General features: G+C 37.1%; 1 protein-coding gene and 1 non-coding gene across 2 annotated transcripts; both read left to right on the top strand.

The window, feature by feature from the left end:
• Nucleotides 1-17,955: 17,955 nt before the first annotated feature.
• On the top strand, nucleotides 17,956-18,062 carry LOC113001980 (small nucleolar RNA R71). Its single transcript, XR_003267511.1, has one exon. It is a non-coding gene; the product is annotated as a small nucleolar RNA R71 (small nucleolar RNA).
• A 4,316-nt stretch (nucleotides 18,063-22,378) lies between these two features.
• On the top strand, nucleotides 22,379-26,220 carry LOC100804555 (AP2/EREBP transcription factor). The gene is made up of 8 exons (XM_041016149.1): nucleotides 22,379-22,530; nucleotides 23,246-23,328; nucleotides 23,434-23,442; nucleotides 23,554-23,642; nucleotides 24,152-24,225; nucleotides 24,342-24,392; nucleotides 24,589-24,665; nucleotides 25,691-26,220. The coding sequence occupies exons 1-8, from the start codon at nucleotides 22,379-22,381 to the stop codon at nucleotides 26,218-26,220; spliced, it is 1,065 nt and encodes a 354-aa protein (XP_040872083.1).
• The last annotated feature ends 282 nt before the right edge of the window (nucleotides 26,221-26,502 follow it).

Raw genomic sequence — 26,502 nt, 5'->3', positions numbered from 1 at the left:
GGGTCCACCCTTATGAGAAAGCAAGAGATTGACTCTTTGAGAGGGCCGGTCATTCCAAATTCAAATGATTGGACATTAGATGTAGGAAATCTATGCAGCTAACATGATTTTTAGGGATGCAGATGCATGCAACCTTTGTCGTGAAATGTGTTAAATGCAGACTTTGTATGCAACAATGCAATGTCATGGAAAGTTGTACAATGTTCCTGACATTTTTTACTTATTTTGTGATTTTGATTTGATTTTTTGAAGAAAAAAGATTGGTTGTCCTTTTGAAAGACGTGATAATTCATGCAACCTTATCCTATCTTTCGAAAATCTCTTCGGGAACTCCCTTAGAGTGTATGTTCTGTTTGATTTAGTCACTTGACCATTTTGGAGAAACGGCAATGGAGTTGTTTGACGTCTAATCAATCCATTGAATTCCAAGGTTTGTCCCCTTTTTTTTGTTTAAAAAACATCGACGGGTGAGATAGGTTCGCTTAAGGTTTATGCATGGTGCCTTTCATTGTCCCAGTGTAAGGCTTTTGAGGTACCAATCGTTGTCTTTCATCATGACCTTGTAGCAGGGAACCTATTGGGTGAGAACTTCTAATCTGCCCCTAGGTTCGCTTGAGGTTTATGCATGGTGCCTTTCATTGCCCCAGTGTAGGGCTCTGAGGTAACAATCGTTGTTTTGTTTTCACAACCTTGTAGCAAGGAAGAATGAAAGAAGCGGTTGATTCTTGCAAAAGAATTTTCCAAGGACGAGAAATAGTTGTAGGATTTTTTAGTTGACGGATTAAGTCAAATGACTCCTATTCTTGATAACTCACTTCTCTCTAAAAAAGACAAACTTTCCGGAATGATAAAATGAGGTCACATGAACGTCTATATTTTTACTTGAAAACACAGTCAATCAAATGCTTTTTTCCTTTAACTTTTAGAACTTTTTTTTTCTCTTTACTCGTCATTTTACGACACCCTCACCAATTGTGTTGCATGAGTAATTTCTGATTGAACGGTCTTGGAAGTCAAAACTCAGGAGCGTAGGTCGCTTGAGCAAACAAACCAATGGCTTGCATTCACATTCCAGTGGAAGCAAAGATGTAATTATGAGAGGATGAGGGACAAAGATGTCAAATTTATCCATTTTATTTAGCATTGTAACTAGGGTTTACAATAATGGCATAAACTTGAAAATCCTGATGAGTCATTAGAGACATCTAACAACAACCTTCAAATTGCCCCATGTGTGGCATCTTTTGTCTATGTCAGGACTTCCACGCGATTCTCCTTAAATTTCAGCCAGCCCGCATCAATTAGACCTTGCACCTTATGCTTCAGGGCCCTACAATGCTCAATGGAATGCCCCGGGGCTCCTCCATAATATGCACATGTTGCGTTCGAGTCGTATCCTCAGAAAAATGGAGGTTGAGGAAACCTGGCAAGCGTTATGGCTACCATTGCATTATCAAGTAGATAAGGGAGCAAGTTAGCATAGGACACCAGAATTAGGGTGAATTCTACAGGCTTTTTGCTACAAAATTCCTTCCTTGGTTGGTGTTTTGGTTTATGCTAAAGGTGGTGTTTAGCATTGGTTGTGTGGTAGGTGGGTTTTGTGGTTGTTTTAGGGATGGCCTTTATGGATAATTGGGTGGTGGGTAAGGAGAAAGGTTGTTATTGGTTGAGTAATGACATTGTTAGGTTGGTGGGAAACTTGGCCGTATAGGAATGGCAGTCACAACATGGGTTTCTCCCTCATTCTCACCCTCTTCATTTGCCTTAATTTTTGCATTTATCAAAGCATGATGATCATATTTGCCTCTTTTCAGACCCACTTCGATCATTTCGCCAACGAAGACCAAATCCGCAAAGCTTGAAGGTGTGTAACCCACCATTTTTCATAATAGAACACTGGTAATGTGTCTACTATCATTGTTATCATTTCTTTCTCTGTCATTGAGGGAACCACTTGGGTTGCTAGATCCCTCCACCTTTGGGCGTATTCTTTGAAAGATTCATGCCTGCTCTTGCATATGCTCGGTAGTTGCATCCTATCCGGAGCCATATCATAATTGTACTGATACTGCCTAACGAAGGCAACCATTAGGTCCTTCCAAGAATGGACTCGGGAAGGTTCCACGTTAGTGTACCAGGTAACAGCTACCCCAGTAAGACTTTCTTGGAAGAAATGCATCAGCAGTTTCTCATCTTTTGCGTATGCCCCCATCTTCCGATAATACATCTCTAGATGGTTCTTGGGGCAAGTAGTCCCCTTGTACGTGTCAAAGTCTGACACCTTAAACTTGGGAAGGGTGATGATATTAGGTACTAGTAACAACTCTTCTAGGTTAACAAAGGCATAATCTTTGCCTCCTTCAATGGCCCTGAGTCTTTCCTCTAGATAATCCAACTTTCCCATTTCTGCCATAGCATGAGGGTTTTTAACCGTTGTGGAATGTGAGGGGTGTGGTTGTGGGTGATACTGAGGGCTCTCCAAAGTGTTTTGCAGGGGTATACCACCAACTGCTTGCCCTTTAGTGGCATATCCGAGGCAAGGCTCAAAGTCCGCTAGATTGTGGTAGGGCATTTGATGTGTCTCCCCCATGGGTTGAGAGACATGTGCATGATTAGATTGAGGTTGTTGGCTCTCAATGAGTATAGAAGTGGAGTTATTGACATTCTCATTGGGAGTGTACACCATATTGGGTGGTGTAAGTTGGGAGGCAAGCCATATGGCGGGAAGGCGTGCTTGTTTTGAATTTGCAGATAATAGGGGCCGCCCGTACTTCCCAAATCTTTGCCTACCATAGCTGAGGTTGGATGATTCATTTGGTTGATGCCAGATGGGGGCATCGGATTCACCTTAGCAACAGCGCTGGTAGCGGAAACTGTAACCGCATTGGCTTCCATTATCTTCTTCATGCTCATCATGGCCTCCATCATTGTGTCCATTTTCTCTTTCATGGCCTCCATGTTGGCCTTCTCTGCTCTTGCACCTCCTCTACTTCACCCATTACTCTAGCTCTAGCACGGGTTTGGTAAGGGCGTCGTAAAGCGTGTTCTTTTCTTTTTCATAACAATGATTAAGTTCATTTTTTTTCAAGGAAAGAATGCAATGAGCAATGCAACCAATGAAAAGCATGGATGTCAAGGTGAAACTGGAAGTAACAAGGACATCAACAGTCCTAAATGTGTTTGGCAGTAGATGAAGCAGCGATGTAACTCGATCCATCTTTTGCCCCAATTTTTTGCAAGGTGGTTACTTCCATACTTCAACTTGACTTGATGAACCTTTTTCGCAAAAGCATGAGCTTGGTTCAACCCCATGACCCAAGGAATGGCAATTTCAATTGCCAATAATTTGACAACATTTCACAGAGATGAATGAGTCGAGCATACTTAAGCTATGCATGGAAAATGTAATTATGAAATTGAGATGCCCAAATAAACATCTTTTTTTAGTTAACCATGCATTAGGTACCATGTTCAATCATTTTGTTTTTAAGTGAAACGGGTTTATGATCCCAACATGGTTGGCTCATGGTACCGAATGATCGAGGCCATACCCGAATCAAATAAACATTAGAATGCAGTAACTAGGAAGTGATCCTAGGTCGTTTCCCAACGAGCAATGACTAACCAAATGTTCATAATATGCTTCGTTATAACAGTAACAATTGGGGGGGTGTTTGTTTTGTGAATTAAAGAACAAGCAGATTCAAATACAAACTTAATAGTATTAAAAACATGTTGTTTCCTCTGATTCAGAAGCCATTCTCTTATCCTAGGTTATGAGGATATCACCCCTAGTAGTTAACCACTTAATCCAACTTAATTTAATTTACTAAGCAAAAATCAACTTAGGGTTGTCAATATGTGATTAAGCAACACATACACCAATTAATCCCTCGTTCATGAAGCACGGACGTAACTTAAGCACAGAGGCAATTAATCGAACATGAAGCATGCATAGATTAACAACAATGAATGTGGGTTAATTGGTGAAGGGAAAACCGATAAGAGAGCAACATTAAAAACAGAAACTCAAAGAGAGTTATGCTTCATCCTCAGAAGGAAACAACACTAGAAATTTAGCCTTTCATAAATTCAATGAAAGCAGAAAACGTAAATGAAGCTAAAGGTAGAAGAAGGAACAAAAACGAAATTGCAATTAGAAGTAGAAAATGAAAAAATGCATTCACGTGAACAATAATACAAAGCTAAAAACATAAAACCCTAAAACTCCATGCACTCAGCTTAGGTATTCTCCTGAATAATAGAATAGAATAGAATAGCCTTTGCACGAATCCCAAGGTTGTGCTATTTATAAGGGTCACTCAAAGTCACTGGGCCTAATTACATTATTTCGGCCTAAAACAAAATAAAAACTGAATGCAATAAAATGAAATTAGACAAAATCTAATAAAATTGTCTGCTCTCTTCAAGTCCAATCTGGCTCAGCCCAATTGCTTATAATTATCCTGAAATTGAATTAAAAACACCAAATTAGTCAAGTGGGCCCAATTGATAAAATTGAATAATAAATTTGACAATTAGAGTTAATCAGTAATTAAATTGGTGACAAAAAGGGTTAAGAAATAGGAGAAAATAATGACACATCAAATTCCCCCACACTTAGTTTTTTGCACTCCTGGGAAAAATTAAAAACAGAGCAAAGAACAAATCCAGAGACAATAAAGAGAGATAAACAAACACCAAAGCAATTACATATTTCTCACTGAGTCTCAGGGAATGAAAGGAATAGGTAATATCCAATGTGTAATGAGTTAACGAATCAAGACAGTCATGACAATCATCCAAGCATCTCAAACATGGTCAGGTAGTCAATCAACTAAAATATAAGTGATATAGCCTCACAAGATATGCACTCTATCTCTCAAGTGTCTAGGCTACTGTTTACTCTCAAGGCACCCATGAAAACAAACACCACATAGACATGGCAAAATTCTAAAATTGATAAACACATGCACATGAGGATCAAAAGGTCTTTAAAGGTTGTAATGGGGCAAAGGACAAGGTAGAGAGAAGTATGGGAAAAGTAGCTAAAACCCTAAATGAATAGAGGAGCGATGGGGAATAAGTGGAAATTAAGCAAAAGTAATAAACTCAAAACCTCTAATATCAACAAAATCAACCAAGGCATCAAACCAAATCAAGTCCTCAGAACAAGACCTCATTTATTCAACTTCACTTCTTTTTTTTTCTTTTTTTTTGAAACAGTATGAATTTGCAGCAGTTGAAAGTGATGCAATCCTACCCCCCAAGGGTATTGGATAGAAGACTCCAAGAGGCTTGGGCTAGAGCTACTAAAGAAGGCCCTAGGGTTCTCATGAACCTTAGGGTAGATTTTTGAGCCCATGGGTCAAGGTTGGATCCATTCTTCTTTGTAAATGTTAGAATTGGTTTTTCCTTCTTTTGGGCCTTGTATTTGGGCCATTCTAGTAGTATAGGGTTTTAGCCTTGTATTTCAGGGCATTTTGAGTAGTCTTTGAAATAGAGACTTTTTTTTATATTTTCATGTATTTTGGCATGGGGGTGAGCTTAGCTATTATAGGGGGTGTGTGTAGCTAAGCTCTAACTTCTTTAGGAATCTTCTCAAGGAAGCTTCTCAAGGAGGTGAGCTTAGTTATTAGAGGGGTGTGTGTAGCTAAGCTCTAGCTTCTCAAGGAAGTTTTCTCAAAGAAGCTTCTCAAGGAAGTTTTCTCAAGAAAGCTTCTCAAGGAAGCTACCTAGTCTATAAATAGAAGCATGTGTAACACTTGTTGTAACTTTGATGAATGAGAGTCTTGTGAGACATAATTCAAAGTTCCACTTCTCTCCCTCTTTTATTCCTTCAATTTCGTGCTCCCCCCTCTCTCTTTCTCTCCCTCTTTATTTTCCTCCATTGAAGCATCCTTCCAAGCTTCTTATCCAAGGCTCATCTTGGTGGTGAAGCTCCTTCTTCCATGGCTTATTCCTTAATGGATGGCGCCTCCTCTCACCTCTTTTCCTTTGTCTTCCGCTGCATCTCCATGGTCGAAAATCACCATTAAAGGACCCCATTGAAGCTCAAAGATCCAGCCTCCATAGAAGCCCTACAAGCAAGCTTCCATCAAGTGGTATCAGAGCACAAGAGCTTCAAGTAGGTGCTCCTTAAACCTCCATTAATTTTTTTCTTTACCTTCTCTTCCATTGTTGTTTCATCATTTTTCTCCATGTATCTCCTCACATGTCTTGTTCTAAATGTTGTTAACATGATTCTTTAGAGTTTCCACCGATTAAACTTGCTATAGAAACTAGATTTGATTTTCTATGGTTCAAATTTCTTGTTCTTGTTCTTGAACCATGAATTGTGTTGAGTTTAGGTTCCTTTGAGTTTTGTCTTGTTATTTTTTGTGGCTGAAACCTAAACCATAAAATTCTTACAAAAATATTAAAGTAGAAGAAAACCTCAAAAATGTAGAGTGACTTGTTCACCTATTGTAGTTTTGTCATAGAAGTCATGTCTAGTCATGAAACTTGTCACATAAGATTTCTTATGTTGTGCTGAATTTTATTTTCTTGTTTCTTTGTCTAACTCATTTGTTCATGAGTGTATGAAATTCTTTTAGCCTATTATTTGATTTGAGTCAAATCTTTCATGTTAATTAGTCCTTAACATGCTCATGCAAAATTCTTAGAGAGTCTTTGATTGTGAACCTTTTCTTGAACTTTTAGGTTTCCTTATGATTGTGTCTATTGTGAATTTGAGTTTTGGTGATTGAATTGCTGGCTGAAATGTTGATCCTAAGTTAATATTGAACTCCTAAAACTGTGGTAAACAATCCTAGTGAGTTCAACATACATAGGAAGGTTGAAAGTAAGCCCAAGGCAATCAATATACCATGCTTAAAGAAACAAATCGCTGGTGCTGGCAGCTTGGACATACAAACTTGTAAAAATTACTGAGAATTGGTTACTTCGAAGTTTGAGCTGAAATTTTTACTGAATTTTCTAGACATCTGGAAAAAAGTTATAAAAAAATAAAAAAGTGATTTGGATAAAAGGAAAAAATACGAAAAATCACACAAGTTGGCAGGAAAATCAGTATCCAGGAAAAAAATGAAAGGGAAGTGTGCTTGTTGTTTTGGCTCAAAATTTATTCTATAATTGGTGCCTATGTTATACCAATCTTAGTTCCAAAATTTCAATTGAAAATTAGTGTGAAGACAAGTGCCAAAGCTAGAGGTTTTTTGAGTCTTTTTTTCAGTTTTTTTTACTCTACTCTAGAGCCATTCTAAGTTTCTCTTTGAGTCCTAGCTTGCTTCTATGTCCTTTTCATTGCTTTAATTGTTGAATAATCCTTGAAAAATTGTCTTGTTAAAACTCCATTGGTTTAGCTTTCATTTCTTTTTTTTTTTGGTCTTTGGTTATTGCTTGTCTCTTTGTTTCCTTGTTTGTGGGTTGCCATATAGGGAATTGGAAGGAGGATTGGTGCCATCCCTTGAAGAATTTGAGTCAAGAAGCAAGGGGCCAACCACTTTAAGAGCTATTGGACTAAGAAGTACTCCAAATTGAGTGAATCACCAAAGAGAGAACAACCACCAAATTGAGGACATTTTGTAATTTTTTAATTTGCAATTTACTTACCTTCATTGCTTTCAAGTTTTGTAACAAAAAGGCCTTTCATTGGAAGTGTGTTGGGAGCCTCCAATAGGTTACCAAACTTCCATTTGTGTGTAATAATTTTAGGCAATTTTTCCTTAGGATAGTGAGTGTTTTGTTGGGAACCTTGAATGTGGTCATCCAAACACTCTTAGGATTCACCTAGTTTACTTTTCTTGCTTACTTTCATAGCTTATTTCCTTTACCTTCCATTGTCAAACCGCCTAGATAGCTTGCATTTTACCAATTAGTTTTTTCCCTTATCTTTCACACCTCTTTTAGTGTTTATTTTGGCTAGTTTCAACCATAGTTTCTTTTACCTTTTGTTTTCAAACCTCCAACAAGAAAGAACCACAACTTAGGAACCAACATGAGTCATCGTTCATCTAGTGTTAATGGCAAGGGTACTAGTCATAAAGACCCTTTATCTAGAATCTTAGATGAGTTGAGTTCCCTCAAGTTATGGAAAGAAAAACAAGAGAGAAAAGAAAAAGGAAAAAAAAAAGAGTTGAAGAAATAAGTCAAGGTGAAAGAAAGAAAATAAGAGAGGAAGAATGAAGAAAAATAATGAAAGAAATGAAAAGAGAAAAACATGCCTCCTATAGTAGTCATAACTCTTGCAAGAGCCTAAGTGAAGAACTTCGTGACTATTACGAAGGAAGGCATAGGTCACATCTTAGACCTCACTCCCATAGAAGAGAAAAGGAAAGAAAGCCTCAAGAGGCTAACATTAACCTCTCATGCATCCAAGGGAAGGACAATGTAGAGGCTAACTTAGATTGGGAAATAAGGGTAGAGCAACAACTTAAAAAGAAGTCTACTTCAAAATCTTATGGCTCTCACTCTTATCCAAAGAAAGACCAAGGTCAAGGCATCTTAGGGGTGACACCTTCTAAGCCCAAAGATGATAAGGGGAAGACAATAGAAAATCAAGCCCCTAAGGCTAGTATGCAAGAGAAAACTAGCTCTATAAAGTGCTTTAAATGTCTTGGAAGAGGACACATTACTTCTCAATGCCCCACCACAAAAGCCATGATTATGAGGGGCCAAGACATTTATAGTAGCCAAGATGAGGCTACTACTTCACCATCCTCTAGTGAAAGTGAAGAAGCAAAAGGGGAAGAATCTAGTGAAGAAATCTACCCCCAAGAAGATGGACAACCATTAGTGGTTAAAGAGAAGTGTAAGGAGGTAAGTGTCTCCTCCAAGAGGTTAGCTAAGAAGGAAACTCATTTTACAATAAAGACAAACATTAAAGAAACATTCCCTCTTAGACAACCTCCACATTTTCTCTTTTGTAAAAAGACACTTGTTAGCACTGCCACACCTCTTGGGCTTAAGGTTATTCCTCAAGTAAAGGAGTTGTTGGATGAGGGTTTGGTTCGTAAGAGCTTAAATCCTTGTGCTTTGTTGGTGCCCAAAATAGGTATTATTAGGTACTAAATCCCTACAATAAGTGATATGATGAATGTGTTGAGTGTTGCAACCCTCTTTTGTAAAATTAGTCATGCACCCAACGTCTTCATGATTGATGTACATAGGGACTCATTAGGTAGGTTTGTTCTTATTTTTGGTTTTAATACAAACTTAGGTGGTCATATGGGACACCTTAGGTTTGTCGTATTTTTTTGTAGGAATAATCAACATAAAAATACAGAAAAAGGTACGCTTTATTGCATTACTTTCCTTAATTTTTTAAATAGTGATCAAGGGGTTCCCACGGACCCTAAGGGAATAAAGGTACTTCCTGATTGGCCCCCTCCACCAAGTATAAGGGAAATCTGGGGCTTCCATGACTTAAACTTTTACAAAAGGTTTGTCCCATATTTTTCTATACTTGTAGAACCACTCATTCAGTTGGTGAGGAACCATGTTCCCTCATGGGAAGATGTCCATGAAAGGGGTTTTCAGACCTTACCCTACTCTAACATACCCAACACCACTAATACATATGTTTTTTTTACAGGTGTCAAGGGAAGGAGCCTAGAGTATGAAGAACCTCAGGATTTGAGGTCAAATCCTTTCCAAGGTGGAGGGGATGATGCAATCCTACCCCCCAAGGGTATTGGATAGAAGACTCCAAGAGGCTTGGGCTAGAGCTACTAAAGAAGGCCCTAGGGTTCTCATGAACCTTAGGGTAGATTTTTGAGCCCATGGGTCAAGGTTGGATCCATTCTTCTTTGTAAATGTTAGAATTGGTTTTTCCTTTTTTTGGGCCTTGTATTTTGGCCATTCTAGTAGTATAGGGTTTTAGCCTTGTATTTCAGGGCATTTTGAGTAGTTTTTGAAATAGGGACTTTTTTTATATTTTCATGTATTTAGGCATGGGGGTGAGCTTAGCTATTATAGGGGGTGTGTGTAGCTAAGCTCTAACTTCTTTAGGAATCTTCTCAAGGAAACTTCTCAAGGAGGTGAGCTTAGTTATTAGAGGGGTGTGTGTAGCTAAGCTCTAGCTTCTCAAGGAAGTTTTCTCAAAGAAGCTTCTCAAGGAAGTTTTCTCAAGAAAGCTTCTCAAGGAAGCTACCTAGTCTATAAATAGAAGCATGTGTAACACTTGTTGTAACTTTGATGAATGAGAGTCTTGTGAGACATAATTCAAAGTTCCACTTCTCTCCCTCTTTTATTCCTTCAATTTCGTGCTCCCCCCTCTCTCTTTCTCTCCCTCTTTATTTTCCTCCATTGAAGCATCCTTCCAAGCTTCTTATCCAAGGCTCATCTTGGTGGTGAAGCTCCTTCTTCCATGGCTTATTCCTTAATGGATGGCGCCTCCTCTCACCTCTTTTCCTTTGTCTTCCGCTGCATCTCCATGGTGGAAAATCACCATTAAAGGACCCCATTGAAGCTCAAAGATCCAGCCTCCATAGAAGCCCCACAAGCAAGCTTCCATCAGAAAGTATTTTGAATTTTTGAAGATTAAAGCAAGAACTAGGCAATATATATATATATATATATATATATATATATATGGCCAAAATAAAACATTAAGCATGGCCAAAAATCATATCTTCCAATGAAACATACCCCCCCCCCCCCCTCCCCACACTTATTCCTAAAACAATTCTAAAGCTCCAAAATTCCTTAAGGGTACGGTGATATCATGGTTTTTCACTTAAGGCTTGTAGTGAGCTTCAAAACAAGGAAAGGGAAACATAGGCTCAAAAGGGCTATCAAAGGAATTAATTCAAGGTAGGCTCATTTGGCTAGAGGTTATAAGAATAAAATGCCTAAATCATTTCCCAACATGCATGTGAACCAAGAAGTATCAACAAGAGTCAAGCCAAGGCTATTGTGCAAGCAATCAATGGGGCAAAGCACACCAAATAAAATAAGCAATGATGGCTCAAAATCTCACCAATGGTAAATTTATCACTTTCAATTCGACCTTTCATAACTAACTTGACATGTAGAGATGGCAAGGATTTCAATTCACAAAATGCCAAGAAACTCTTATTTCGAAAACAATTACCCATTTCTTGTACATAACCCAAAATTCAAAGAGAAACATGCAATGTTGTACCCAAAACATAAAACCAACATAACAAATTTAACCTAGAAAAAACCCAAACAAAGAACAATCTCCCTCCACACTTAAACAACACATTGTCCTCAATGTGGCACTATCACAAGATTCAAAGCAATCAGATCAATCAATAAAATTGGACAAGTGCGTCAAAAGTAAAGAAGGAGACAGAAAAAGAAAATTCCCTAAGTCATGGCGGAAGAGAAGTCGGGTGGAGTAAGGAGGTCTCTTCCACTACGACATCCACTAAAGAAGGAATTGTGAGGAATGGTTTCAGCCGGTGTCCATTGACCTTGAAGCTCTTATTTGTGGATTCACTTTTGATCTCAACTGTACCATAAGGAAAAACGTTAGTTACCACAAAAGGACCGACCAATCCACTTTGACCTCAACTTACCACTCATGAGTCCGAGCCTAGAGTTATACAATAAAACCTTCTGCCCAACCACAAAGTCTTTCTTAGCTATCATGCTGTCATGGAACTTCTTGGTCTTTTCCTTGTAGAACTTGGAATTCTCATAGGCTTCTAAATGGATCTCATCTAGCTCACTTAGTTGCAACTTTCTTTCCTCGCCAGCCTAATCAAAAGAGAAGTTGCATGTCTTCACAGCCCAATAGGCTTTGTGCTCTATCTCTACGGGAAGATGACATGCCTTGCCAAAGACAACCCAATAAGGGGACATCCCTATAGGTGCCTTGTAGGCAGTCCTATGCGCCCAAAGAGCATCATCCAGCCTGGTGCTCCAATCCTTTCTGTTAGGCTGCACTATCTTCTCCAAGATCCTTTTTATCTCCCTGTTTGAAATCTCAGCTTGCCCATTAGTTTGAGGGTGGTAAGGTGTGGAAATTCTATGAACGACCCCATACTTTTTGAGCAAGGCATACATTGATCTATTGCAAAAATGGGTGCCTTGATCACTAACGATGGCTTTAGGGATTCCAAACCTGCAAAACAGATTAGATCTAACAATATCCACAACAACCTTAGCATCGTTAGTTCGGGTGGCTTTGGCTTCCACCCATTTTGAAACATAATCAATAGCAAGGAGAATATAAACAAAACCAAAAGAGATAGGGAAAAGTCCCATAAAATCGATACCCCATACATCAAACACCTCACAGAACAACATAGGTTATTGAGGCATTTGTTGTTTCCAAGAAAGTGACCACCTGCTCTCTGACAAGGCTCACAAGTACTACAACTTCTCCATGCATCCTTGAAAATGGTGGGCCAATAGAAACCACAGTCAAGCACCCTGCGAGCTGTCCTTTGTATGCCAAGATGGCCGCCTGGTGCGGAAGAATTACAAAAATTCAGGACCGAGTCAATCTCATGGTCCGAAATGCATCTCCTAACAACTTGGTCACTGCACATCTTCCACAAATAAGGGTCATCCAAAATATAATGCTTAGCATCGCTTTTAATTTTATCAGTTTGAGCTTTAGATGCTGAAGGAGGAAAAACAGAAGCAACCAAATAATTCACAATATTAGCAAACCAAGGAGTGGGGAAGGAATCAGAAATATTATATAGAATGTATAAATGGTCATCCGAAAAATCATCTCGAATGGGTGAGTCCTCTGGCGCATGCTCGATCCTACTCAGGTGGTCAGCTACTAAGTTTTGTGCATCGCTCCGATCATGGATCTCTAAATCAAACTCTTGGAGCCAAAGCATCCACCTGATCAAACGAGGCTTTGATTCAACCTTTTTCAACAAGTACTTCAGAGTTGCATGGTCAGTATAAACAATGACATGAGAACCAAGCAAATATGAACGAAATTTTTCAAGAGCAAAAACTATCGCTAGTAGCTCCTTTTCTATGGTAGTGTAATTTGCTTGGGTAGCATCCAAAGTTCTGGAAGCGTAGTAAATCACCCGAGGTAGCTTATTAATCTTTTGGGCAAGGATAGCCCCCAATGCATAATTTGGCGCATCACACATCAGCTTGAACGGGGCTGTCCAATCCGGTGCCTAAATGATAGGGGTGGTAGTCAACGCACGCTTGAGGCGATCAAAGGCCTCTTCGCACCTGTCATCAAAATCGAACTCCACCTCCTTTTGCTGCAAATTGGAAAGTGGAAGGGCCACCTTGCTAAAATACCTGATAAAACGTCTATAAAACCCTGCATGACCAAGAAAAGAACGAACCTCTCGCACACAAGAGGGGTAAGGCAATTGTGAAATAACAACTATTTTTGCAGGGTCTACCTCTATGCCTTTATTTGAAATTATATGCCCTAAAACTATACCTTGTTCTACCATGAAGTGACATTTTTCAAAATTCAGCACAAGGTTAGTTTCAATGCATCTGTTAAGAACTCTATCCAAACTATTCAAACAAGCATCAAAAGAGGATCCATAAGCGGTAAAATCATCCATAAACACCTCTATGCAACACTCTAGAAAATCACTGAAAATGCTAAGCATACACCGCTGGAAAGTACCAGGGGTGTTGCATAGGCCAAATGGCATTCTCCTATAGGCAAAAGTACCAAAGGGACAGGTGAATATGGTCTTTTCTTGATCCTCAGGAGCAATATGAATTTGCAAATACCCAGAAAAACCATAAAGGAAGCAATAATGGGACTTACCTGCCAAGCGCTCAAGCATCTGATCAATGAATGGCAGGGGAAAATGATCTTTCCGAGTTGCCTGGTACAGCCTCCTATAGTCAACGCAGACTCTCCATCTGTTCTGCACTCATGTGGGAATAAGTTCATCCCTCTCATTTTTTATTACTCTGAGGCTTGTCTTCTTAGGAACCACTTGAACTGGACTCACCCACTGGCTGTCAGAAATGGGGTAAATGATTCCAGCTTGTAAGAGCTTGGTCACTTCCTTTTTTACCACGTCTAGGATGATGGGGTTGAGTCGTTGTTGTGGTTGCCTTACTGGCTTAACTCCATCCTCTAAAAGTATTCTATGCATGTAGGTAGAGGGGCTAATACCAGGAATGTCTGCTAAAGTCCATCCAATGGTTTTCTTGTGCTTCTTGAGCACTAGCAGCAACTTGTCCTCTTGCTCAGTAGTAAGGGAAGCAGAGATGATTACTGGAAATTTTTTGTTGTCTTCTAAATAAGCATACTTGAGGTTTTCTGGTAAGGGCTTAAGCTCCGGTGTGGTTGATGGCTGAACAGTGGGAGGAGAAGAGGAAGGTTCTTCAGCCTGCATCTCATAAAGCAAATTAGAAGCATATGTATTTCTTGCAAAAGGGTTAGTGCATTCTGATTCTACAAAATCAACCTCAAAAGGTACAACACCCAACAAATCAAAACCAGGATCAAATTTAACATTACTGTTAGCATAAAGATCAGATTCAGGATCCAATTCAACCTCAGATTCAATGCATGAAAGATGACAATTATGTAGATCAGACTCAAATGGATGTTTGTTACCATGCATAGAAAGAACATCAAACATATATTCATCAACAAGTTGATCAAGTATCTCAGCACGGAAAACAGAATGATCTTCAGATGGATGTTTCATGGCATCAAGAATGTTAAAATGAACAACAATATCACCAAATTCCATAGACAATGTGCCTACATAAACATCTATTTTGGTTCGGGTTGTTTTCATAAATGGCCTGCCTAAAATAATTAGGACTGAACCATGGGAGAATCCCTCTTCCATATCAAGAACATAAAAATCAACAGGGAAAATAAGTTCACCAACCCTCACCAATACCTCTTCTATGAAACCTGCAGGGTAAGCAACACTTCTATTTGCCAAATGAATTACCACATCTACGGATTGCAAAGGTCCAAGAGATAGAGAATTGAAAATAGACTGAGGCATAACACTTACTGATGCTCCTAAGTCTAGCATGGCATTCTTAAAATTATTGTTCCCAATACTCCAAGGTACATAGAAAGTACCTTGGTCTTTACATTTCTGAGGAATGTGAGGAACAGATTTACCTATCAATGCGGACACGTTTCTTGTAGAAGCAAAGCTTCATGGTGAATCAAAGGTGATTCAAAGGTGTTTTAATGATAACAATGACGATAAAAAAAGATGATGACAAAGGTGATGACAAAAAGCTCAAAGATCAATCAAGAACAATTCAAGAGTTCAAGATAAGAATAAAAAAGAATTCAAGACTCAAGAAGAAAGTCTAGAGATAAGGATCAAAATTCAAGATTCAAGATTCAAGAATGAAGAGAAGACTCAATCAAGATAAGTATTAAAAAGTTTTTTAAAACTTTGAATAGCACATGAGTTTTTGACAAAACCCTTTACCAAAGAGTTTTTACTCTCTGGTTATCGATTACCAGATTGTTGTAATCGATTACCAGTAGCAAAATTGTTTTGAAAAAGTTTTCAAATTGAATTTACAACGTTCCAATTATTTTCACAAAGCTGTAATCGATTACAATGTTTTGGTAATCGATTACCAGTGCCTTTGAACGTTGAAATTCAAATTCAAATGTGAAGAGTCACATCCTTTCACACAAATGCTTTGTGTAATCGATTACACTAATTTGGTAATCAATTACCAGTGACTGTTTTCAAATAAATCAAAAGATGTAACTCTTCAAAAGGTTTCTGACTTTTTCAAATTGGTTTTAAGTTTTTCTAAAAGTTATAACTCTTCTAAATGGTTGTCTTGACCAGACATGAAGAGTCTATAAAAGCAAGGCTTTGTTTTGCATTTCAATCATCTTGAATACTTTTCCAATCATTTCATTACAATCCTTTACAAGCCTTGAATCTCTTTGAACTTCTTCTTCTTCTTTGTACCAAAAGCTTTTTGAAGTTTTCTAGTTTTGCAAACCTTGAAAACTTGTGCTATTCATCTTTTCATTCTCTCCTCCCTTTTCCAAAAAGAATTCGCCAAGGACTAACCGCCTGAATTCTTTTTGTGTCTCTCTTCTCCCTTTTCCAAAAGAACGAAGGACTAACCGCCTGAATTCTTTTGTGTCTCCCTTCTCCCTTGTCAAAGAATTCAAAATGACACAGTCTGAGAATTCTTTTGATTCTTCCCTTTCCCTAATACAAAAGTGTTCAACGGACTAACCGCCTGAGAATTCTTTGGTATCCCCATTCACAAAGTATCAAAGGTTTATCAGCCTGAGATCTTTGTCTCAACACATTGGAGGGTAAATCCTTTGTGGTACAATTAGAGGGTACATCTACTTGGGTTTGTCTGAGAACAAGAGAGGGTACATCTCTTGTGGATCAGTTCTAGTGGAGGGTACATCCACTAGGTTCAAAGAGAACAATGGAGGGTACATCCCTTGTGGATCTTTGCTTGTAAAAGGATTTTTACAAGGTTGAAAGAAATCTTGAGGACCACAGGTCGCTTGGGGACTGGATGTAGGCACAGGTTGTTGCCGAACTAGTATAAAAACTCTTGTGTGTTTGTTTCCTTCTTCCCTACTATTTTACTTTCCACTGTGCATTTAATTTTCGCTTTTACTTTCTGTTAAGTTTCTCTTCTATTCCTCATTCTCTTAACAATTTAGTAAAAGCCTTGGAAGAGTAAATTTTAATTAGTAAAGGTTTAGGAATAATTAATTCAACCCCCCCCCCCTTCTTAATTATTCTAAGGCCACTCGATCCAACATTTCTGCCCATGCTAATTCTTCCGTTTCCTTTAAGCTTCCTCTTGTGGGTGCACATCTCCTTTAAAAACTTGGCATATCTTGGAATTTGTTTGAGGGCATCCAATAGAGGTATATTCACTTCTACCTTTCTGAAAGTCTCCAAGATCTCCTTATCTATCTCTTCCATCTTCTTGTTAGGAATTGGTCTAGGTGGAAATGGTAGAGGAATAGGAGGTTGTCGTACATCAGAATTGCTAGAAGAAGGTCCTGCCTGGTCAGGAGGCTGTCTCTTTTGTGCATCTATCTCCTTCTCTCCTTCAGGTGTAGGTTCTGCTACTGGGATAGGCACTTCAGTTTGCTTACCAGACCTCAAAGTGATGGCACTCACGTTTCTCGGATTCTGCACAGCTTGAGAAGGCAGCTTGTCTGAGTTTTGGGACTGAGCTTGGTTCAACTGAGTGGCCATCTGCCCCATCTGATTTGTCAAACTCTGAATGGAGGCTCTTGTCTCTTGCTGAAACTGCATATTTTGTATTGTCATTTTCCTCACTAACTCCTCTAAGGAAGGCTGAGAAGGGGCCTCAGTTGATTGTTGCCTTTGTTTCTGTTGTTACTGTGGCTGTTGTTGTTGTTGTTGCATTGGGGAAGGAACGTATGGCCTGCTTGGACCAGCAGCATTTTGGAAGGAAGGAGCAGGATGTTGTTGTTGTTGTTGAAGGCTAGACCATCTGAGATTAGGGTGATTCCTCCATCCAGGATTGTATCTGTTGCTGGAGAGGTCATAATTGTTCTGTTGTGGTTGATTTTGTTGCTGAGGTTAAGGAGGTCTATTGTAAATGTTTGCAGCATAAGCTTTAGGCTGCTCAATTGCTCCAAATTGCTGCATAGAAGGGCAAAGTTCAGTATTGTGGTCAGCAGAGGAGCATAAACCACAGACTCTTGCGACAGGTACAAATTTCTGATACAAGGCCAGCTGGGTTACCAGGTTAACCAAGGCATCTAGTTTACCCTCAAGCTTCTTAGTTTCAGATGATGAAGATGAATTCGTGGCTACCTCATGCACTCCTCTAATGACAATGGCATCATTTCTGGCACTAAATTGCTGGGAGTTGGAAGCCATCTTCTCAATTAAATTCCTGGCTTCAGTAGGGGTCATGTCTCCAAGGGCTCCACCACTGGCAGCATCAATCATACTTCTCTCCATGTTACTGAGTCCTTCATAAAAATATTGGAGAAGAAGTTGCTCAGAAATCTGGTGGTGAGGGCAATTGGCGCATAATTTTTTGAATATTTCCCAGTATTCATATAGGCTTTCTCCACTGAGTTGTCTGATGCCTGAAATATCCTTTCTGATGGCAGTGGTCCTAGAAGCAGGGAAAATTTTCTCTAAGAACACTCTCTTTAGGTCATCCTAGCTCGTAATGGACCTTGGAGCAAGGTAATACAACAAATCTTTTGCCACTCCCTCCAAAGAATGAGGAAAGGCCTTCAGAAAGATGTGATCTTCTTGTACATCTGGAGGTTTCATGGTGGAGCAGACAATATGGAATTCTTTCAGATATTTATGAGGGTCTTCACCTGCAAGACCATGAAACTTGGGCAACAAGTGTATCAGTCCAGTTTTAAGAACATATGGGACATCCTCATCAGGGTATTGAATGCATAAGCTTTCATAAGTAAAATCAGGTGCAGCCATTTCCCATAGAGTCCTCTCACAAGGTGGAGGTTGAGCCATATTTTCAGAATGTTCAAAATCAGAGTGTTCAAAATTATAATGTTCAAAATCAGGATGTTCAAAATTACCAACAACAAAATGCTCAGACTCACTAGTAACAGAATGCTCAAGATGCACACTATGCCTAACTAATCAATGGAATGTTCTATCTATGTCAGGATCAAAGGGTTGTAAGTTACCTGGATTGCCTCTAGTCATGCATTGTATGCAGCAGTTCATGTGTTTCTCAGATAGGGCAAAAAAGGTGGGTTAAAACTACAACTACACTCAAACAATATCCAAATGAGCTGAAATTTTGTGAGCGACACCCTAAAATCATGAAAAGATAGCATAAACATTTTCAGACAAAAATTCAAAGTCTAACTATGGAAACTGCCTAAGGAAAGTTTAGAAAAATAAAACAATAAAACTTGAAAAATAAAAAAAAAACTAGTAAACAGAAGATTTTGGCTAGTTAGAGACCTCAACCGAGCTTTGCTTGGTTGCCACAATATAGGAAATTTTTTTCTACCCCAAATACATATATAATAATAGTCATTCTGATACCCGGAGCGAAAGTTATGGCCATTTGAAGTTTTGCTAAACACAAGTTCTCAAATTTTTTTTAATCTCTCAAATCCTGCCACAACAAGTGTTCCTGGTATTTTTCACACAAAATATAAGTCAAAAGAACCTACCACACAAAAATTCAGCCAAAAATAACAACCCTAACTATCAAACCAAAAATCGCCAATTAAATTGTAAGCAGCAGTCACTAATTCAGTCACTAATGCAATGCTGTGTGAACAGTAACACATAATCAGTCTCTAATTCCGTCACTAAGCATGATTCATAGTAAACATAAAATTGAAATAGGGGAAGCGCTGAACAAGGGGTACTACTAAATTGCAAAACAGAACATCAAATAAAACAACACTAACACAACACGAACACACTAAACAAAAGAATTAAACGTAAAACAAGTAAACATAAAGCACGAATCACTAGTTATTATGAACTTTTGGACCACTGCTCCCCGGCAACGGCGCCAAGTTTGATCGAGGCCGTACCTGAATCAAATAAACATTAAAATGCAATAACTAGGAAGTGATCCTAGGTCGTTCCGCAACGAGCAATGACTAACCAATTGTTCATAATATGCTTCGTTATAACAGTAACAGTAACAATTGGGGGGTGTGTTTGTTTAGTGAATTAAAGAACAAACAGATTGGAATACAAAATTAACAGTATCAAAAACGTGTTGTATCCTCTTGATTCAGAAGCCATTCTCTTATCCCAGGTTATGAGGATTTTGTCCCTAACAGTTAACCGCTCAGTCCAACCGTAATTTAATTTACTAAGCGAAAATAAACTTAGGATTGTCAATATGTGATTAAGCAATACATACACCAATTAATCCCTTGTTCATTAAGCACGGACGTAACTAAAGCACAGAGGCAATTAATCGAACACGAAGCGTGTATAGATTAACAGCAACGAATGTGGGTTAATTGGTGAAGGGAAAACCGATAAGAGAGCAACATTAAAAAACAAAACCTCAAAGAGAGTTATGCTTTATCCTCAGAAGGAAACAACACTAGAAATTTAGCCTTCCATAAATTCAACGAAAGCAAAAAACGTAGATGAAGCCAAAGGCAGAAACCGTAAATGAAGCCAAAGGCAGAAACCGTAAATGAAGTCAAAGGCAAAAGAAGGAACAAAAACGAAATTGCAATTAGAAGTAGAAAATGGAAAAATGCATCCACGTGAACAGTAATACAAAGTTCAAAACGTAAAACCCTAAAACTCCTGAATAATAGAATAGCCCCTCACGAATCCCAAGGCTATGCTATTTATAAGGGTCACTTAAAGTCACTGGGCCTGCTTACATTATTTCGGCCTAAAACAAAATAAAAATTGAATACAATAAAATGAAATTAGACGAAATAAAATTGTCTGCTCTCTTCAAGTCCAATTTGGCTCAGGCCAATTGCTTATAATTATCCTGAAATTGAATTAAAAACACCAAATTAGTCAAGTGGACCCAATTGATAAAACTGAATAATAAATTTGACAATTAGAGTTAATCGGTAATTAAATTGGTGACAAAAAGGTTAAGAAATAGGAGAAAATAATGACACATCAAGGGACTTTTTTGTATTTTCATGTATTTTGTCATGGGGTGAGCCTAGCTATTATAGGGGGTGTGTAGCTAAGCTCTAGCTTCTTATCTCAAGGAGGTGAGCTTAGCTATTAGAAAGGTGTGTATAGATAAGCTCTAGCTTCTTTAGGAATCTTCTCAAGGAGGCTTCTCAAGGAGGTGAGCTTAGTTATGAGAGGGGTGTGTGTAGCTAAGCTCTAGCTTCCCAAGGAAATTTTCTCAAAGAAGCTTCTTAAGGAAGTTTTCTCAAGAAAGCTTCTCAAGGAAGCTACCTAGTCTATAAATAGAAACATGTGTAACACTTATTGTAACTTTGATGAATGAGAGTCTTGTGAGACACAACTCAAAGTTCAACTTCTCACCCTTTTTCTTCCTTCAATTTCTTGCTCCTCCCTCTCTCTTTCTCTCCTTCTTTCTTTTCCTCCATTGAAGCATCATCTCCAAGCTTCTTATCTAAGGCTCATCTTGGTGGTGAAGTTCCTTCTTCCATGGCTTATTCCTTAGTGGATGGCACCTCCTCTCACCTCTTCTCATGTGTCTTCCGCTACATCTCCATGGTGGAAAATCACCATTAAAGGACCTCATTGAAGCTCAAAGATTCAGCCACCATAGAAGCTTCACAAGCAAGCTTCCATCACACAAGGTCTCTATTTATAGCCTAAGTGTCACACAAAATTGCAAGGAAATTTGAATTTCTATTCAGATTTCACTTGAATTTGAAATTGAATTTGTGGAGCCAAAATTTCATTAATTATCATTAGTGAATTTTAGCTATGGTTTAGCCCACTAATCCAAGATCAAGACTAAGATTCTCCACTAAGTGTGCTTAGGTGTCATGACTCATGAGGCATGTAAAACATGAAAGACATGCACAAAGTATGACTATATGATGTGGCAATGAGGTGTAGCAAGCAAATGCTCACCTCCCCCTCTAAAATTTAATTGGATTGGGCTTCTCCCAATTCAATTAAATTTATTTCCCAACACACACATGTACAATGTTCCTATTGAAAAATAAAGGTTTAATTGCACTTCTTACTCCTAACTTTTTAATTTTGGTGAATTTTATCCCTAACAAATTTATTTGGCACATTTTACACCCAACTTTTAAGAAACTTACGGATTTTACCTTCTATTATTTTATTCCTAACATAATTGTACTTTTTACCTCCAACTTTTTTATTTTTTGTCAAATTTTACCGCGAACTTTTTATTTTTGGTAAATTTTATCCTCAATTTTTGTGCTTATTTATGAAAAATGATGAGTAAAATTCGCAAGTTTCTTTAAAATTGAGGGTAAAACATGCTAAACAAAAAATTGGAGTAAAATTAACAAAAATTAAAAGTTAAAGGTAAAAAATAAAATTAAGTAAAAAAGTTTCAATTATTATAATTTATAGCTTATTTTACATAATAAACTTATATTAAAAAATGGAAAAAGTGTCAACAATGTAAACTAAGAATAATTCTTTATGTGGGAACAAAACAAAGGAAAAACTTTTTGAATGTATATAAATAATAAAGAGAGCATAGCAGACACATCAAACCGGTTGATAGCCACACCGCAGGAAAATTCAAGTAAGGACAAGAAAGAAAAAATTTAGCATGAGAGCCGGTTCTGGGAGACGGCCAGAAACAACGATCCATAGCCGGCTATCCCGTGTAATTGCCAGCACAACCCCTTCCCTTTTCCCTCCCCTTAAAACCCTCTTCATTGGAGGACTAAGTCATAAATCTCCTCAAAATTATTGCACCAATAATTAGTATCTCTGCTTTCATATCTTATTTCTTAATTTCCATGGCGAAGCAGCAAACACACGAAATCAATGCAAGCACTAACAATAACATTAACACAACTAAAACTGTCACCACCAAGGTGAAACGAACAAGGAGAAGTGTCCCCAGAAATTCCCCACCTCAACGCAGCTCAATATACAGAGGAGTCACTAGGTTAGGTCTCCTTTGTTCGTTTTTATTTAAATTTACAATATTTTCAGTCACTATATTATTTAAGATTATTTTAGACTAAAATATGTTTTTCTTTCTCGTGAATATACAAATGTGGGAAATCTATTTCAATTAAATTCTTAGTATATATTTTGTTCTCACAAAATTAAAATGTATTATTATATTTTTTGTTTGAAGTAATATTTTGAATTTACGTGCATGATTTTTTTATATTAATTATATTCACAATGTAAAAAAATATCATATTTACATCAATTATATATATAATCAATATATAAAGTTATTATCATAAATTTAAATTTATCCAAACTTATGTCTCAATAAAAAAAAAAAATATATTTCAACTTTGTGATGATGAAAAAATACTAAAAATTTTATAGAAAAATTTTCAAATATTTTTATATCTACTAAAATAAAAATATATTTTAATATTTTTTTAGTGGTCAACATTTCTTAACTTTCTTTCCTCCTTACATATAGTTCTTAATCTTTTTTTCAACCTTAATTTTAGTTTTTCAAAAATAATTCAATGACTAAAATCAGTAAAAAAAAAACAAAAATTAGAAACTAAAAAAACAGTAGATCTTTCTCGTCTCAATTATTTGATTTTGTTGTCATTTCCCGTTACATTTGTTCCCTTGATCTCTTATGGTTTAATGTAAAATAATAAAATGGGTGTTCATTGAACCAAGATCAGACACCGATGGACAGGTCGATACGAAGCTCATTTGTGGGACAAGAATTGCTGGAATGAGTCACAGAACAAGAAAGGACGGCAAGGTTAATTTCATGCCCCTTATTAGGATTATGTAGTTAGTTTGGTGAAGTCACTAATGTGTTTCCTTTCCTTGTGGCAATGGTTCTACACATACCATACAACATCAGTCTACCTCGGTACGTAGATATAACATTGTATATTTATCTGGATATTACATAGGATTTGCTATTATAACCAGAAAAATATAAGGAATAATTCGATTAACTAAGGATGCTTTGCTCTTGAAGGTGCTTATGACGATGAAGAGGCCGCAGCACATGCTTATGATCTAGCAGCATTGAAATACTGGGGTCAAGATACCATTCTTAATTTTCCGGTAACTGTCTGTTTTGAGAACACACTCTATAGTGATTTGAGTTGTTAACTAGTACTCCCTCCCTTCCCTATTTATAAAATTCTCTCCAGTAATCCACATCTTTTGAAAAGATTGGTTAATTTTTAGTTAACGTTGTTTAATTTATCATTGATAAATTATCCTTAATTTGTTTGAAATTAATAATCTTTTTCTTGAGTTAATTATGTTTCTCACCTAATTGCTATCCATCTTTAATCCTAATAAAGAGAGAGGGAATTTTTTTTGTTGAATGAGAGAGAAAGAATTTATCTCATTAATTTTTGACTAAAATATTTGTTAATTAATTAAAAGTGTTTTAGAAAAAAATAATTAATGTAAAAAAATAGAAAAATAACTTATAAAATTATAAGTTATTTTTATAAGTTATTTTTCTATTTTTTTTACAGATAGATACTTTAAAAAGGGTCGTAGGAAATATTAATTTAGAAAAAGAAAAAATAAAACAAATCACTTTTATATTTTAATTGTAGTTATCGACCTACCAGAATGAACTGAAGGAAATGGAGGGTCAATCTAGGGAAGAGTATATTGGATCACTAAGGAGGTAAAGCTCTTCTTGCTTCTTTTAGAGTACTATGTTTCAACTTTCAAGATTAATTATGGCAAAAGTTACCCTGTATTGTGGCGTTCATTATAAAAGATAAAAATAAAAATTTGTAGGAAAAGCAGCGGTTTTTCTCGTGGAGTTTCTAAATACAGAGGTGTTGCAAGGTACAATTATTATTCATTTATTCTACAATCTGAAAATCAGACCAAAATAAGCAGAGACCATTGTAATTGAAATTTCATGACTCTGGTGTTAATTAATATTATTATTATTATTATCATTATTATTATTCATTTATTCTACGGAGTGAAAAACAGACCAAAATAAGCAGACATCATTGTAATTGAAATTTCATGACAGACACCATCATAACGGAAGATGGGAAGCTCGGATTGGCAGGGTTTTCGGCAACAAATATCTTTACCTCGGAACTTATGGTAAGACTTCACCTAGAATTCTTCCACCTAACGTAAAGAAAAAAAGTTTTATTGTAAAATAATAGAATAACAAAAAAAAAATCATCAGCAACAAAACTTTATACATTAATAAAAAAATTATCTTTTTAAAAGTCTTTGTAAAAGTTCATCAAGTCTGTTAACTCATTTAAAGATTTGTTTCTAAAAAATATTATTTTTAAATAAACTAAAGGTTTTCATTAAAAACAAGATAATTTTAAAGCAAAGGATATGTCCAAAATGTATATATAAATAATATGCTGCCATAATCTTTTAAGTCTCATAAAAAATAAATAATGCATATTTCCATTACCCATTTATGCTTATACAAATTGGTGATGTATTTCAAACAACAACAACAACAACGCCTTATCCCACTAGGTGGGGTCGGCTACATGGATCAACTTCCGCCACAATATTCTATCAAGTACCATACTTCTATCCAAATCATTAAGTTCGAGATCGTTTTTGATAACCTCTCTTATAGTCTTTTTGGGTCTTCCTCTGTAGTCTACTGGTCTTCTCTCTACATGCCCAAACCACCTAAGTCTATTTTCCACCATCTTCTCTACAATAGGCGCTACTCCAACCCTCTCTCTAATAGCTTCGTTTCTAATTTAATTATAAAATATTTCAAACCATTAAAATATTTTTTTAATTTAATTATAATATTATATATCATATTAATAATAATATTTTATTATAAAATATTATTATCAAAAAGATCAATTTGTCAAACTTAATAAATTTTTCTTATGTAGCATGATCTATTTTTACAAACTTTAAGTTTCACCTTTTTTAATAAATGCACTAAGTGAGAGCAGACCTTAAACTGGCCAAACCATAAACCTCCGACGATGACCCGGTCTACTTTTCCCCCTAGTTGCAATTAATAGCATAAAAGGTGTAACTAACCCTAACTGATTTGTTTAACTTAACCTTCAATTACGTATACAATGATAATGACATGCGTTAATTTGAATGGATCGTCTTTCTAATTTTTACAGCAACCCAAGAAGAAGCTGCCACAGCATATGACATGGCAGCTATTGAATATCGAGGACTCAACGCTGTGACCAATTTTGACCTCAGCCGCTATATCAAGTGGCTTAAGCCCAATAACAACAATAACAAAGTCAATTCTAATAATCTTATTGTCTCTATCCCTAATTGTGCGACCAACTTTACCCCAAACTCTAACCAACAACAAGGATTCAATTTTTTCAACAGTCAAGAATCATTCAATAATAATGAAGAAGCGGCAATGACTCAGCCTCGGCCAGCTGCTGCCACGTCAGCCCTAGGACTTTTGCTTCAATCATCCAAGTTTAAGGAAATGATGGAGATGACTTCTGCCATAGATTTGTCAACACCGCCATCAGAATCTGAGTTGCCGCCATGCACATTTCCCGATGACATTCAAACATATTTTGAGTGTGAAGATTCCCATAGATATGGAGAAGGGGATGACATCATGTTTAGCGAGCTCAACGGCTTTGTGCCCCCTATGTTCCATTGTGATGACTTTGAGGCTTGAAGCTGATCTAGGGGTCCAAATGCACCCAGAAACAAAAAAAGATTAAGCGAAGTTGCTTGTTGATTTGTTTTTTCATTGATAACTTAGGCTTCTTTCGTAGTTTGTGAATATGGAGCATTAATTTGACAGCAAGACCAATAAGAAAATAACAAGAAGAAAATTGTATTATTTGGGAAACTGATCTTGGATTAGTAATCATGGTGAGAGGAGGATGGCAAGTTGTTTATTTGTTGTATGTTTAAGAGAATAAGCATCTCAAGAAAGAGCAAAACAAAAGATGCA

The sequence above is a fragment of the Glycine max genome, chromosome 6 (genome assembly GCF_000004515.6).
Source record: "Glycine max cultivar Williams 82 chromosome 6, Glycine_max_v4.0, whole genome shotgun sequence".
Classification (NCBI taxonomy): domain Eukaryota; kingdom Viridiplantae; phylum Streptophyta; class Magnoliopsida; order Fabales; family Fabaceae; genus Glycine; species Glycine max.
The sequence above is the reverse complement of the archived record's forward strand: the minus strand, read 5'-3'. Positions and strand labels throughout refer to the sequence as shown.

Excerpts from the sequence above, each read along its gene's own strand:
- LOC100804555 (XM_041016149.1), top strand. The coding sequence starts at position 22,379 with ATGGCGAAGCAGCAAACACACGAAATCAATGCAAGCACTAACAATAAC. Across the intron at positions 22,531-23,245 it reads ATATACAGAGGAGTCACTAG|ACACCGATGGACAGGTCGAT; the intron begins GTTAGGTCTCCT and ends AACCAAGATCAG. Across the intron at positions 23,643-24,151 it reads ATACCATTCTTAATTTTCCG|TTATCGACCTACCAGAATGA; the intron begins GTAACTGTCTGT and ends TTTTAATTGTAG.